General features: G+C 44.4%; 1 protein-coding gene across 1 annotated transcript in view; it reads right to left on the bottom strand.

The window, feature by feature from the left end:
• bahcc1b (BAH domain and coiled-coil containing 1b) overlaps window positions 1–16,942 on the bottom strand; it is a 53,858-nt gene that overhangs the window by 29,740 nt on the left and 7,176 nt on the right. The window contains 1 exon segment of the mRNA XM_070851828.1: window positions 2,140–2,298. Within this exon segment, the coding sequence (XP_070707929.1) occupies window positions 2,140–2,298 (159 nt within the window).

The following is a 16,942-nucleotide window of genomic DNA, read 5'->3' as shown; positions in this document are numbered from 1 at the left end:
GCGTGTGTGTGTGTGTGTGTTCAGACATCAAAGCCGAGCCACACCGACACAAAATCTGTCTGATAGGCGCACACACACATTCTCCCTCTTGCTCTCTTTTCACCAACACTGCGTTCACATTGAAGTCCTGCCTCCGACTCTTTCTATGAATCTGATTTAAGACAGTCACTCCGGGCGACATTAGTGCTCATTTTCGGGGCTTAACTGTTGCTATTTATCGCTGGATGAGCTGCAAATGAGGCAGTTGTACAAACAAAACTCTTGTATCCTTTCAAGCTTTAAAGCTGCATCAGGAGAGATTCCGATGTAAAAACACAGCTCTTATGAGTTCGTCTTATGGGCTTAAATCACAAATTTGGGCCGCGGTGGAGAAGCGTTCTGTCTCGAGTGAGAGGCAGTTTGTCGACTTATTTGCCCAAATTAAATTCTGGTGTGTACACTTCTTCAGCAACAGGATGTGACAAATTAAAACTTATTGGAGGGAAATAAAAACTGTCTCATAAACTGCTGCTTCCTCCAGAGAAGGTTTGACTCACCATCTTTGGCTTCTCTTGCTCTTCTGGTACAAAGTAATTAAAGGCTGATTACAGCCCAGAACTGTGGCACCAGGGGGAAACGTGCTAAATCTGTGGATTTGCTAGTCTTTGGTCAAATGGTTTTTGGGATCACTCTTGTAAAACTATCTGGAAGAGCCCTTTTTCACAGCCGACATTTTGACATGTCATAGCAGGAAAACACAGTTAACTAATAACATTAATGATGGCTGCACTTAGGTGTCCCCACAAGTCATTCCTGTGAGTCAGTGTCAATAGCAGGATGCTGGAGCTGGCTCACCTGAATGGAATGCACTTGTTATTAATGTTATTGATTACACTTGCACTTTTCCTGCTAAGACATGCCAAAATGCTGTGAAAGCGGCCTGGTGGTCAGAGAACTGGTCAAACAGCTTTACTTTGTGTGATATCAAAGAAAACAAAGCAGGTCTGCACTGGAAGCTGACTGGTTTCATTCCTCACTTTTGAAGACGTCAAACACTTTCCCAAGGCGACTTCACTGGTTGGTATCGTTGACTCACTCACATTTTATGAAAAACTGGTGAAACGTGAAATCCTGATTCTGACCGTTTTCAGTTAGTTGAGAAATACAGCCTGTGGCTGAAGCTGTTTTTCTGTCAAAGTCTTTTTTGGAGGTTATCTCTTTCAACCCATCTTGCTGTCAAAAGAGAAATCCTCTTACACACACACACACATAGACACACACACACACAGAAACTCGTGCACACACATACCTGAAAGGGACAGATAACTAAGCTGAGCTCATTCTTTGACCACAAACGGTTAACAGTCGAAAGAGGACATGATGCATGTGGATGCGCACATTTTTGAGTGCGTGTGTGTGTCTCTGATCAGGAAGGGGGCCGTTGGAGGTCGGTTAGCCCAGAAGGGGCCCTGAGGGTGGGGCTGCGGTCAGAGGGGGAAGGGGTTGTGAAGAGGGAGAGGACGGTGGAAATGGGGGTAAGTTTCAGTGTGTGTGTGTGTGTGTGAGGGGAGGGGGGTGCAGGAGCTCATGAAACTTAAAACTCACCCCTAAAAGAGAGTAGGGGGCTGAGAGATGATTGAGTGAAAGGAGGGGAGTCACAGAGCCCAAACTTGAATTACTGCAGATTTTGATGTTATTTTTTTCTTTTATGTGTGTGTTTGTGTGTTTGTTTGTGTGTTTATAGGTTGAGGCAAGAGGAAGAGGAAGGTTTTGGTTGTGCACCAGTTTTGAAAAAAACATCACGACGCTCGAGCTCTGTACTAAAAAACAGCCACAAACACAAAGCCAAATGCTTGCTGACATACAGAGCCAGAAGACTGTTGCATGTGTTTGTGTGTGTGAGAGTGCATGTATGTGTTTGTGTTCCTATAAGCAGCATCATCTGAGGCATTGCTGCTGCTGCTGCTGCTGCTGCTGTTGCTGCTGCTGCTGCTGCTGCTGTTGCTGCTGCTGCAGCGCGTGTTTGGCCTCAGCTCAGTGTTGGTTAAACCACTTAATGGCTCCATCTCGATCTAATCCCAAACCAAGACCCTGGATTAACCAGAGACCCAAGCACTCTGGGCTGCCTCCTACATGTGTGTTTGTGTGTGTGTGTCTTACCTTCATGTGAATGGGGGAACCAGATAGGGGAAGCCCTCGAATGGGGTCCAGCCCTGTAGGAGGGGGAGGAGGGGGAGGCAGCAGGTCCCGAGGGGTGAGGAGGGTGGGAGGGCGGCGACCCCAGACTGCTGGCCAGGAAGGAACCCATGAAGGAAGCACCTGAGAGACACAGAGGCTGGGGGTTAGAGAGGTGCCTGCTGATAAAATTTGACTGAGGTATAGCAGAAGGGGGGGGAGGCGCTAGGGGGGAAGCTAGGAGGGAGGGTGTCTGCTGAGGAGCCAATGAGCAAGCAACACCATAGACGAAGTTCTGAGGAGCTCTAAAAATTGGCTGTTAAACTAAGAAAGTACTGCACGTGTCACTCGTTGCTTGCAAACATGCCATTCTGATAAATAAAACGTGGCACCGGACAAGATCTTCAAAATATAATACAGAGCAGTGGTGAAACACATCTTTTCATGACATTATGGCAAAAGTCAAAATATTGTTTTAATATCTCTTATATATAATTAAATATAACATTTTCAGAACCAAGAACCCTGCAGGAGTTTGATGCTGGATTTTTCTCCTGTTAGAAGGTAAAAAGTCAAACATGGCAGATCTGGATGGTATTAATATTACTGAGTAGTGCTGTAAAAAATGAGATTTCATGACCTGCCCTAGAGAAATTAATCCCTTCAAGCTACACTCACCCTGCCGCTGGAAGTGTCCCAATTCTGATCATTTTTTCTCCTCTCATGTGACACACATATCTGATTTTTTCTCTTAAAATTATGATCAGGAAAAAGCTTCAGGGAGGTAGTTTTTTTTCTTACTGATGATCTGAATGGGTATGAACTGGGGCCTGATGCACGTGACTGACATGCAACTTCTACAAATAAGGATCCTGTTCAGATTTTTCACACAGAGACTGTTGTCACTGTTTTGACTCAGGTCTTAGGCAACATTGGCATCAACTGATAACCATAAGTTGGACGCCGAAGGCCACGTGGAGGTTATCAAGTGGAAAAGGTGAACCAGACTCAACTTTTGTTGAACAGCAATTTGGAGTCATCTGTTAAGGCGCTGCAGTGGACAGTCTAATACGTTTAAATGCACATTTCTGGTAGATTACTTAGTGAGGTGAATGCCATGTTTTAGTCTTCACCTCAGAGTCAAGACAGATGTAAATCAATCAATCAGTCAGTCAAACAACTTTTAGTTATATAGCAGCAATTTATATCTCAAGGCGCTTTCCATAAAGAGCAGGTCTAGACAAAACTCTTTAATTAAGAGAGAGAGCCAGTGATTCAAGAATTCAAAATCAAGGATTCAAGAATCCCCACATGACCAAGCATCAGGTATTAGGCAACAGTGGCAGGAAAAATGCACAACAATCAAACAGTTCTGTGAATCTATGCATTGGGGGCTCTTGTGGGTGACCTGCGCATCAAGCAAGCTGGTCAGTTCAACTCTGAACAGTAATGACAGCACCAGGCTTACTGTAGACTATGACCAGTGCAAATGGCAAACAGACATAACGAGGAAATTGTTCATTCTCAGCACACGTCTCTTCGCTCATACTTAAATCTGCTCCTGGTAACACCCTGGTAAAGACTTGACCAATCATATTTAGATATGCGGCTTTTAACTAGAAGAAAAAAAACCTGGTTCTACTGTTTAAACAGGACTAAGAGTGAGCGCAGACAGTCAGTCTCACCTCGCTACAGCGTCAGCGAACAGACTAAGTTCAGTTTGGCTCTGTTTGAATGTATCTCCACTTATCAGCATGCTCTCATTTAGTGGAACAACCCGAACAGTTGTAGGGGAAGGAGGAAACAAATCCACAGGGAATCAGGTAATTAGTCACTGGGTGGGGAGAGAGAGAGAGAGAGAGAGAGAGGGAGGGAGAGAGAGAGAGAGAGAGAGAGAGGGAGAGAGGGAGAGAGGGAGAGAGGTGGTGGGTTGGGTCGTTACCCATAAATGCTGCCTCGCATCAGAGACAATTACCACAACCACAACAGTCCGGATTTGAGTCACACTCACACACACATGTACAGTACCCTCACCTCAACCACGACCCGACGCCCTAACAACCACAACCACAAGTGCCTTCAACTGTCTGCCAATATGTCTCTCTCTCTCTCTCACTCACTCACACACACACACACACACACACTAGAAAGAGGGCATGGGGTAAATCAAGAGGGAGATGGAGCAGTGGTGTGTATAGAGACAAATCAGACAGAAGGTGTGTGTGTGTGACTATATATACAACTGGATCTGAAGTATTGAAACACACACACACACACACACACACACACACACACACACACACACACACACACACACACACACACACACAGAGCACCCAGCCAATTCAAAAGAAGAAATCCCTCCATCTTTTGCTGTTGATATTTTCACTCTCTGCAGTCATAATAAATTTGGTTGAAGGAGAAAAAAAGGAGTCGTCCAAAACTTTTCCTTCCAGACATTTATTTTCTCTCTTTCGTTCTCTCCGTCACCCTCTCTCAGACAGGATATTTTCACAGTGGTTTTTTTTCCTCCAAATCCTCTTTTGTACAACGGTAGATCAGTGGCCTTTCAGCCAGTCATAATAAAACACAGCTCATATAAGACTCAGGCTGGTTTCACAAGGCCCCCTGGCAGTGCAGACTCTCACACACACACACACACACACACACACACACATATATATACAGACACGCACGTCAAAATGGAGACTAACACACACACACACACACACACACACACACACACACACACACACACACACACAGAGCTCACTGTACCTCATCTACTACTGCAGACAATAGAAAAGAAAGCCAGTTTTCAGCTGAGCAGCCATGCATTTTTGAAATGACATGAGAGATCTTGAAGGGTCTCCAAGGGTTATAAAAATCCACTTGTATTAAAGAAGACATTCAAAAAAATGAGTTACACTAATTTCAAACAGTAGTGATACTGATTAGCAAATTTAGTGGTGTAAATACTCTGCATTCCTTGTTGACTTTCTCCCCACAGCCGTTCTTTAATCTCTCACCATCCCCCCCATCTTTTTCCATTGACTCATTCCATTCCTTTTTTCCTTCTTTTTTCCCCCATCCTCTCTTTCCTGTCACCTCCCTCCCCTCCCCCCTCTGTCTGTTTTCTGTTGGCGAGTTGGGGAGAAAATCATATTTGCCCGCTCCCTCTGGCCTGCTGATATGGAAAATCATCTCGGAGGCCAGCCCCTAACTTAAACCTTATTTCTGTCCTTGTTTTTTCTTCTCCTCCTCCCCCTTTTTTTTCTCTTCCTGCCCTCTGTTTCCGCCTTTGTTTTATCCTGATCTGCACATTCCCTTTCCATCTGTCACCGCTGCATCCTCTCGCAGTTTCCCTTTGCCCTGAGCAGGAACACCAAACGCTGAATGTAAACACACCAAATTACCCACAGCTGATGAGATATATCAGAGGAAGAGTGAGATAAAAGACAAGCAGAACAAACATTGCACTATCTCTATTCATCGGAGGGTTTGAGTTTCTGATCAACTGCTGATGTCCATCTGTGTCAAAAATTCAACTCTGACCCTATTGACATCATGTGTACCTTATTATTATTGTGTGTGCATACGTTATTTATCGAAAATAGAAGCTGCTGACTGAAAAACAGCTCTATTCAGTCTCCGCAGTGGTAATTAAAGTAGAAAATGTATTCGTATGCCTCCCATTTTTCCCAGTTGGCATCATGACTTGGAAAAGTGTGTCAACATGCAGGCAGCGAATCCTCCAATGTTGACAATCCAAGGTAATAAAAACCCGAATTATGAGTCTCTATTCATACTAATACAGTCAGCTGTACTTACAGTGAGCAAAATCTGCTTTAGTTTATTTATGATTGACTGTAATGTGATTTACTGAGGGGAAAATCCACTCAAAAACACTTAAACACTGTTTTATAAAAAACAAGGACTGGAAATGTGCCTTGCTTTTCCGGGCAGGTTTTGCTGCTTGGCATATTTTTGGTATTCTCATGGATAACAGGGCCAAACATAAATTTTGAGATGTTGTTTTATTTCCAGTGCAGCCACAATGGAGTTTGATTGCAGCAAATCTGGAGATTTAACAGTATAAACGTCAAGATTTGGTGTCAGTGCTTCAAAATTTAACTGCCAGAGCTTCAGAGGCACCATTTTACAGTGATGTTTAACAGTCATGCAGGGAGAAATGTATCTATAAAAGGCAAAAAAAAAAATTATCCACAAAAAGTAACGTTGTAACTGGGGAACCTGTCACATTATTGCTGCTACTGATGGAAATAACGCCTATGATAATGTAAGTAGATATTTCACGATGGAATTTGTATTTGACCTCAATGGATAAAAGTTTCTGAAAAAAAAAAAAGTTGGCTCACATTGTGCAAGAAATGCTGCATTTTATTCTGAGTGCACTCACGCTTTCACACCTTTAAGGCACGCTGTGACAGTTTTAATTAAGGACGGATCAATGAGGTCCGCCCAAAATGCTTGGCAGTCCAAAGAAAGCGTCTATTGATAAAAATTCACCCAAAAATGTCAAGGTTATTTCTCATTTTTGGGAGACAACAGATCTGGTTTTGGATTTATTAAACCAACTGATATATATATATAGCGTATGCAGTATGTTGCACAAAGTAGGAAAAAAAAATCAGTGTGAAAAAAAATAACCCTGCACCCTCTTTTGTGTGTTTGTCTCAGCAGCTGCTCAAGAGTGCTTGATGAAATCTACAGTGAAACAAAACAGCGAGACAACAGATAACAGGCCAGACCGTCCCAAGGTTTCTCACTATTCTGAAAAGAGAAAGGGAGGAGGAGGAGGAAGAGGAACAGGGGGAGGAAGAAACAAACAGAAGAGGGGGGAAAAGGAAGACACAGAAGACGTAAACACAGGTGAAGCAATGGAGTGATATTCTTTGCTGTATAGCTCTCTGAATGGACTGCTGATCAATATATACACACACACACACACACACACACACACACCTGGAAGGATGATGAGTTAAATCGATCTGCATCCGATTGAAGATCAATATCCTCTCGTGTTCCATTGTCACATTTGCCAATTAACAAAAGCCTCTGTCTACACACTGATATACTGAACTCTCTCTCTCACACACACACACACACACACACATTTTCTCTCTTACTGACTCTGCCACTGGTGGTGACTACTGAGAGAGCTTGAGAGCCTGACAGTACAGTCTCAGTGTGTGTGTGTGTGTGTGTGTGTGTGTGTGTGTGTGTGTGTGTGTGTGTGTGTCAGAGGTTCTGACTCTCGTTAGCTTGGCTGTTACGCTTATTGCCGTACACTTGGCAACCTCTCGTCAGTCCGACCCTTTCATAAGCCTCCAACCACCAAGGGCCCTGGCACTGAGCCTTCAATCTGTGTGTGTGTGTGTGTGTGTGTGTGTGTGTGTGTGTCTGAGAGCGTGTGTGTCTGTGTGTGTGCACTCCTGTGTATGTGTGTGTATGTAGGGGCAGGAGTCAAGCCAGACCTTTCTGATCTGTTTTGACATCACGGAATTGCACAAGTGACAGGGCTACTCAAACAAGGCGGTTGTGGAAGGCGCTGAGACACACAGACACACAGACACACATCCACACACACACACACACACACACACACACCCGCACACACACACACAAACAAAGGTCCGTAAAAGCATTATGGCACTGGGGACACAAACACATTCAATGTGTGAGTAAGCGCCCGAGCGGTGCTTACAAAGAAAACGTTCAGGGGAGAAAAGGAGTTCTTTTGCTCGACTAGATCCAGATAGCATTTTCCTTCTGCTCTATCTTATTATTCATCAATTGACTCATTCATGTTAGAGAGAGCAGGGTGTGCAAGCAAAGCATGGCATGTCGCCTGGGATGAGCGGCTGTACTGAATCACATTACGGCGGGAAGAAGAGAGAGGACAGAGAAAGAGAAAGGGAGAGAGAGAGAGAAAGAGTGGAGGGGAAAAATGAGATGAAAGAGCTACAAATGAGAGATTTCCCTGTGAGGCGCATAAATCAGCAGACTATGAACAGCACAGCTCAAAGCCTGACTCCCAGGCTGCGGACCAGAGCTTCACCATCCACACACACACACACACAGACACACACACTTTCTCTCTCTACTACCATCTCTCTGCATGCACGAGACTACTGTAGGTACATCCCAATCTGACTGCACCTACATGTGTGCGTCTACACTATCAAAAGCCAGAAAGGATCCTAAAAGCCACATCATCTGCCAGCTCTAGGACTCTGTGAGAATGACAGGAAATACAAGCGAAGCAGGAGGAATTAAAAGAACAGGGAAGAAAACGTGCAACATTGCACCTTGTGTCAACCCAGCTTGAAAAGCCACAAAAAAAAGAACTCCCTTGTTGTTTTCCATCTGCGAACATGGCCCACAAAACTCACCAGTAAACTGTGAGTGAGAAGGAAAATGTTCCTGCTTTTGACCACAGACAGACTTTTTGGACGCCACACACCCACCCACCCTCGGCAGAAGGAAGGTCCATATATGGTCGGGGAGAGCAGGAACTCACAACATGAGAGATTCTTAGGAAGCAGGAAGGAGGGGGGGGGGGCTGTCAGAGTAAGTTTTTCCATGTTTTACCAAAGAAATGGGGGGAATTTGGGGAACAGGGGGTCATACGAGACTGGTTCTCCTGCCTGGGTCAAAATGACACACACACACGCACACACACACACTAATTAAAAGCATAAGGTTGCTGATATTTCAGGAAAGCCTGCGGTGAGAGCCAATAATGTAATTCCCTCTAACGTGTGTGTGTGTGTGTGTCTGTAGGGATGTGAGTGTGTGTGTTGGCAACCCCCCCCCCCCCATCATCCCTACAGTCGCTTTGCAGTTCTGGTAAACAGTGAGGAAGCCTGTTCTGGGAGTTCTGGTCGTCCTCCAGTCCGACATGCCTGTGCCACGCCCCTGTGGTCCATTCAGTCTGCAGCCACAGCAAACACACACACACACACACACACTCACAGACTATAATGATTTGTAGCTGCATATGCCTGCTGCTGGATGAAATACACCACGGGGTTAAGGCACCAGGAAGAGCACAAAGTGAGTCTAACAGAAAACACGTCACCGTGAGCTGACAGCAAAGTGGAGACAGACATGAAAAGGTACGCGTGTGCTTCTTCATGAATCATATGATCTGCTGAAGTTCAAACACAGCACAAGTTCACCACTTATCAACATTTACTACTTTCTGGTTACATATTACAATCCATGGTACATTAGCACACAATCCCTATTAAACACATGTTCTTTAGTGCTGCATTATGTGACTCTGTTACTAATTAACATGTATTCCTGATTATAATTATGGTTCAAAACCATCACAGTAGACGTTTACAGTATGTGAGGGCTATGTGATGCAATGGTTCAACATTTGGCCCAATTAACGGATGCGAAATAGTATAAGATTGTTTGAGAGGCCCGTTTGCACAATTTAAAACAACATACGAGCTGAAATAACTGTTTCCGTTTTGAATTAAGACACATCCAGTGACTGCAACATCACAAATGTAGAGTGACACTTTTTTATCTGTAATTTAATTTTTCAATAATTAGTGAGCAAGTTCAATAGCATTACTTCACTCTGTATGCAGGCTATAGCAATAACATGTTTGTTGGTTGGTAAATTTAAATTCACCCAAGGATTCTCAAAAGTGGATATGATCAATATTCTATATTAACAATTTAACAATTACATTCCAACTACTTGCACTTTTGCGCTTGCTTAAGCTCCTCTCAGTGTTTTAGCATCTGTTGTAGCCTGCAACTTTACTGTTTGGTTTCAGTCAGGCGTCAGTACAGTTGCTCTAAAAACACACTGTGTATTACATACTCAGCACCACAAAACAGACAAACAGTTAACCGCTAGCTGGTGAATGTAGCGGAGCTTTTAGCAGCTGAATATATTAGATATTCCACTCAGGAACTGGTGGAGACTAAAAACAGAGCTAAAAGACAGTGAAAATTTGACTGATATTTATCAAGGGGACACAAACACAACTCCTAATGAAATTAACGTTGCTCCTTTTAATGTGCTCATAAGCAAAGCTTTGCCAACAAACTCACAAAATCAACTTTTAAAATATGTTTGTACTGCAGAAAAAAAGCAGCCAAAAGATCAGCTATTGTAGGTTTAAATAGGAAAAGCGGTAAGTAAAAGACACCCAAAGCTAACTAGATGCAAAATAAAGATATCGACACATTGTAAAAACGCACAAAGTACTACAGTTGTAAAATATAAAGCTACTTTGATGGTCTGTACTTAATTAATTTAAGTAAAAAGGGTTCGTATTATTTGATTAAGATTTACTTTCAAAAGTCCTATTTATTTGTAAGTTCTGTAGAAGGAAATGTAAGATAAGCTATTCTGATTCTATTCTTTCCACGAGGGTTTGTGATTTTCAGCAGCAGATGCAGCTTCAGCTAACGTTAGCTCAAACTCCAGTGGAAACAAACACACCTACACAGCAGAAGCGAGGCAGCAGGGCGGTTGCAGCGAAGAGGACTACATCCTTCAACCAGCAGACCCAGATTCAGCCTATCCATGTCAGCCACCATCCATCCTGCTGAAGTGTCCTTGAGCAAGACACTGAATCCCTACCAGCTCTGCCACAGCTGTAACTGACCCTGCAGTCTGATCTGCCTGCAGCCAAGAAAAGGTGAATTTCCCTACAGGGATCAAATATCACATTATTATTACAGTATTCTACTTACAAGCCATCTACAGTGCTTCCTTCAATCCCCCACCCGTCAGAGCCACATCCCCGTATCACTGGAGCAGGATGTGTGTGCGTGTTTATGTATAACTGTGTGTGTGTGTGTTCAACCACGCCGCACTGTATCACCCTCCATCATCGTAAGTTGAGGGGTTGTGGTTCCTAGAGAAGCACTTTACTTAAATTAGACCCTCAACGGCTCAACATGCAGGTGTCAGCATGTGTGCATGTGTGTGTGTGTGTGTCTGCATGATTATAGTGTATGTTTGTGTGTGTGTGTGGGCGTCAGGCAGTCAGTGTGTGTGTGTGTGTGTGTGTGTGTGTGTGTGTGAGGGGGAAGAGACAGAACAAGAGAGAAGAGTGGGATCAGCAGACAGCGAACACGAGAGAGAGGCAACAAGGGAGCGGATGAGGAGGAGAGAGGGAAGGAGCGAGCGACGGAGGATGGAAGCCTGTGACGAAGTGAAGGGGGGGGGGGGGGGGTGAGACAGAGCGAGAGAGAGAAAGCAGGTGAGAATAACCTAGTCTGACCTTATTTCATCATGGCTTTTCCATTCTTTATATTCCCTCATTGCTGTCATATTTACACAGGAATAAAAGATTATTGGAGAGATCCACAGAGAGGAAATAAAGAGGGAGGAAAATAAACAAAACAAAGGATTGGCTGATGGAGTGGGGAAATTATTCCATTGTCGATCATTCTGCCAATTATTTTCTCGATTAATCATTTAGTCTGTGAAATGTCAAAATTTTTCAGAGCCATTAAAACGCCTTGCTTTCTCGAACTAACCCCAAGGATCTCACTCACATATTAAGAAAGCAGGAAATCCTCATGCTGGAACTGCTTTAAAAAAATGACTGAAATGATCAATTGATTATATAATTGGTTGCATTTAATTCTCTGTCGTTTTAGCGTTGTGGTTTCAGCTCTACCTCCCATGAAGGGGGGAGAAATAAAGGGCAACAAGCCAGCCACACTGACTAAACGCTAAAAGAAAAGCGCTGACCTATTGGAAAGAAATTAGCCATAAAAGAAAGCCGAGAAAAACCTTACAGTGTGGAACATTGGAACAGGTTGCAGGCAATGAATGTAATTTCCTATCATGATGCATGTTGTGATCAGAAAATATCCATATTGGTATGATGATTATGAGCCATGGCAGCCAAGACAGGACAATCTGTTGAGACAGAGTTTTACTTCCTGAATAAATACACCGCTTATGTTAACTAACATCACACTGACTGTCTGGAAATCCTCTGTCAGAGGAATGAAGGTGAACGTGATCAGCTCTCTTGGCTGCACAATATGTATCTGCACGCCACAGTGTGCATCAGCAGGATGTACTTTTAAATGTATTTGTCTTCTCGTGGTTCTTTATTTATTCATTCTTATGATAATGTTTTGTATTCAGTAATATGTAATTAAGCTGCGGCAGTAACATTAACAACCATGCCACTAAAGCTTATTTGATTCATAAGAAAAAGACAAAGCTGAAACAAATGGAAGGGCCGATAAAACACAGACAAGACCAACACTAAGAGGTTCTGGTGAAGCAAGGCGTACAAACACACACACACACACACACACGCAGCGATAAGTGCACACTCACACACAAAAGACGTCCTCATATTATGCATGCGCACATGCTTCCAAACATTACAAAAACACACATCAAAACGACCGGAAAAGACAGTAGGCGGTTATTAAAGAGACAAAAGAGAAAAATAGAGAGACGGAGAAGAGACACTTTACCAGCAATCAAAGAAGTAGAGGAGGAGAGACAGAGGGAGAAAGAGGGAGAAGTGGAGGTAGAGAGAGACATGCAAAAAGGGAGAGTTTGCTTCTAATCAGCCAGGATACAAAATTTAGACAGGCACACACAGAGGCACAAGTAGTCCCAGTAGGATTAGGACCTCAGCACTGTGCGTGTGTGTGTGTGTTTGTGTGTGAGCACGTCCCACGAGACTGATTAGCCATGAATGACTGATGACGGATCTTTGTTGTTTTTTTTTTTTGTTTTTTTTCCCCCCTCACTCTCTCGTGCTCTCTTTTCCTTGTTTTCTTTCTCACTACTCTCAGCTCGGGCAAGAGCATGCGAGGGGATTTACACACACACACACACACACGCACGCACATCCAAAGCTGCACACAGCTCCATGTATATTCAACGAAGAGTCCTGAATATAGTTAATGCTTTCATGTGTGTCACTGTGTAACGATCCATGCTGTTCCACACAGCTGCCTCTCTCTTTTTCTTACTCTCATCCCCAGTCACACACACACACACACACACACACACACACACACACACACACACACACACACACACACACACACACACACACACACAATCCTATTTCCTATTTAAGAACACATTAGCTGTCTTTCACACCAAATACTCAATCTGTTCAACCTGCACTACAGCAGCAGTGTGAGGGTCTAGGATTCAGGAGGCAGGCCCACCACTCTGCCTTCTTTAACCTCACCTCCAGATGAACCTACAGCCCCCTCCATCCATCTGAGCCCCTGACAGCAAAACAAACTGGACATAGACCCGCCTGAATGAGGGCCATTACAATATGAATGAGCCAAACAGAGCTGAAATGAATCGAATAGAGAACCAAAACACAACAGCCCAGAAAAAAGGGCCCCGGCTGAGTCAAACAAGTCAGCTCGAGTGACGATGAGTCAGGCATAAATGTGACCCTGAGACGGATAAAAGCCGCTCCGTCTCTCAGGTGTCGTTTGCTGCCGCGATAAGGGTTGCTGTGGCTGCACCGACTCGCTTTGAGGTATGCATTTTCAGGGTGGGGGGGTGCAGACCTGTGGATCTGGCGAGACTGTGACATCATGTCTGCCCCCCTCCCCCACCCCAACCCAACCCAACCCCTCGCTAAGTGATGTCACCTCTGTCACGTCGCGTAAACTGGGGATTGCCTTGACCCCTCGGAAGAAGTGGAAAGCCATAAAATAGCAGGGAATTATAGTGTCTGCGCGCACGCACACACACACACACACACACACACACACACGCACACACACACACACACATTTGTGCACCACGTTCTTTTCACATGTCATTTTACTTTTTTAGGCACAGTAGCCACGTATTCATAGAAAACACCTTCTATTGTATTTTACGCACGCAGACGCGCGCACACACACATGCAGCCCCCCCCCTCTCTCTCTCTTCCCGCACAGAGTAAGAAGCTGTTTCAGCCTTGTGTTTTGCGGGCTGTTTAAAATGTCATTTTTCTCTCGTTTCTCTGACTTCAAAGCCGCCTCGCTGAGCTCTCACTCCCTCTTGCCAAATCCTCCAATCGTTTCTGATTTAGTGAGTTGGCCACGGGCCGAGCAGCACCGGGACGGGCCCGTTAACAACCGGCCGAGTGGTGGGGAGAGAGGGGGAGGCAAGAGGAGAGAGGAGGGTATGAGGGGGTGAGAGAAACAAATGAGGCAATGTGGAAAAGGAGAGAGGCAGGCTGAAATTGAGACAGAAATAGGAGGAGTGCTGAGAGACGCTGGTCTGCTAACAACGCGAGGAGTTGGACAGAGATGGGAGCTGGATATATAAGAGGTGGGGGGGGGGGATCGATTCAAGGGAGAGGAGAGTGGGGAGGTACGTGGATGTGAGGAGGAGGAGGAGGAGGAGGAGGAGGAAGAAGAAGAAGGAGGGCTGGAGGACCACTCGAAAAGCCGAGAGGAGCGAACGCAGAGTGGAGGGGAAGTGAAAGAGGAAAGCAGAAGGAGAGGAGGAAGAGGGAGGGCGAGCATGTGGTTAAAGAGGAGCGAGGAAGACGGGTGGAGCCGAGGTCTGGCCAAGTGAGGGACAGAAGAAGAAGAAGAAGAAGAGGAAAAGGAGGAAGAGTAGAGGGGGTGGGGGGGAGAAAAGAGCACATGGACACAGGAAGTCTGGCGCTCTTCATTCACATGCCAAGTCATCAGATGGCGGTGTGTGTTCACACCCCGGAGATGTCGCAACCAAACGCACCCCGCTCCCTTCAAATCACTGCTACCGACAATAAGCAGCTGTTCACATGTTGGATGAGAGTTGGAGATGAGACAAAAGTCTTCTGTCACTGCAGCAAATGCGCTTCGGAACAAATGCACGCTTCGCTCAAAACTCATGAAAAAGAGCTCCAGTTAATGTATCCAATTTTTTTTTTAACCCATCCACTGATGTGACCTTTCAGACGGTCACAGTTACTCCGAGGTCAATTTGATTAGACGCACTGAAACATCCAGGAATATATTTAAATGGTGTGCCATAGTTTGCTTGAAATATCAAAGCATGCACAGGAGTCTAATTTGTAATGGAAATGACTTTAATGACTTTACTTAATGACTTAATGTCTTTAAATGCGTCAACAAATTTCACACAGTCAGACTCATTTAACTGATTTCTTTGGCCTTGCTGCATATTTTAGTTTGAAGTTTAGATAAGTGCAGAACTGATGTTGGGCGTAAAATCAGTTTTCCAATATTTTAGGTTGAAAAGAAAACCGCGTGGAAGACTTTTTAGAAATGAATTTGTACAGAGTGTGTGTGCTTCACAGACATCTGTTGGTAAAAATGAACCCTAATACACATCAAAAACCACCAACAGTTTTGACTGTTATATATAGAGAGATTTTTTTAATATTACAGTTGGGTTATTTGTCCAAATCCAAATATTGGTATTCTGATCCTGTGTTAGAAACAGCAAGCTCAGGTTTAACCTTAAAACCATCAGACATGAGCACATGACATTCAAAACTGCAAAGGATGCACATATTATTAACATCAGTGATATACAAGTTTTTTTTTTTTTAAAAAAGGTACAGTTCCTAACCACACCATATTCTAGTTTGGAGAAATAACCCACTAGTAATATAGAAGAAAATAACCCTTGTTTAGGAGGTAAACTGAGAGCAACATTGACCCAAAACTGAGTCAGTTTGGATTTTTAGTGTATATATATATTGTTTTTCTTGAATTGCATTGATAGCTTACACTCTGCCCCTTCCTTGTTGCAGCCAATCACAGCTCGGCTGCACCAGCTGTCTCCCCCACACAGGGAGTCGTCTTGCACGCTGCACCCAGGATGTGCCCCCTGTACCCTGGGCAGCGCTGGTGATGTGAGATGGAGGGAGAGACTGGGTCTGTCTGAGGCTCATCCACTGCTGACTCATCTCTCTCTCTCTCTCTCTCTCTCTCTCTCACACACACACACAGGCAAGTGTCTCCTCTCTCTCTCTCGCTTTCACTCTCTCGCACTCTTGAGAGGCAGCGGAGGCAGCAGGCTGAGGAGTCGGGGATGGCGGCCAGTGGGTGCCGTCAGGCGGTGGTAATCTGACTGGATTACCAACCAGGTGGAAACATTCAGCCTCTCTACTCCTCCTTCTCCTCCTCCCTCTCTTCCTCTGCTCCATCCATCTATCATTTACACGCTCATATTCGCTTTTCACACAGTTCTTTCTTTTTCTTCCTGTCTTCCTTTCTCATGTATGGCCTTCCTTCATCATTGCCTTTTAATCAGTACCCTACACACACATATGTACTAACTACAAACCTCTGTGTGTCTTATAGTACAAGCATGCGCAGACAAACTTCCAAACTCATGCACACACACACACATTATCTTTTTCTCTCTGCGTCATGCCAGTTGCTTGTGTGTGAAGGTGTGTGCAGGTAGGAGGGTGAAGGGGTGTGTCTCGTCTGTGCTGCCGTGACGATCAAAGCCAAAGCAGAGAAACTTCCAAGACAGGAGAGACATTACTGACAGCATCATAATGAATGGACAGGGTGGCTGCATGCACACACACACACACACAGCTACAAACATTTATAGCAAAGAAACACAGAATTTAGCTGCAGGATGTTGTGCTTCATTAACAACACTGACGTGGAGGAAAGTAGAGGAAATGATGGGGAGAGAGTGGGAAAAAAAAGAGGAAAAAGGTCAGGAGAGTGGGCCAAAGAGGAAAATCTGAGAGAAAAGAAAAAGAGAAGAGGCGGAGAGGTTATCTAGTCTAACCAAAACACCCTGATTATG

Source organism: Pempheris klunzingeri, chromosome 20 (assembly GCF_042242105.1).
Source record: "Pempheris klunzingeri isolate RE-2024b chromosome 20, fPemKlu1.hap1, whole genome shotgun sequence".
NCBI lineage: Eukaryota > Metazoa > Chordata > Actinopteri > Acropomatiformes > Pempheridae > Pempheris > Pempheris klunzingeri.
The sequence above is the reverse complement of the archived record's forward strand: the minus strand, read 5'-3'. Positions and strand labels throughout refer to the sequence as shown.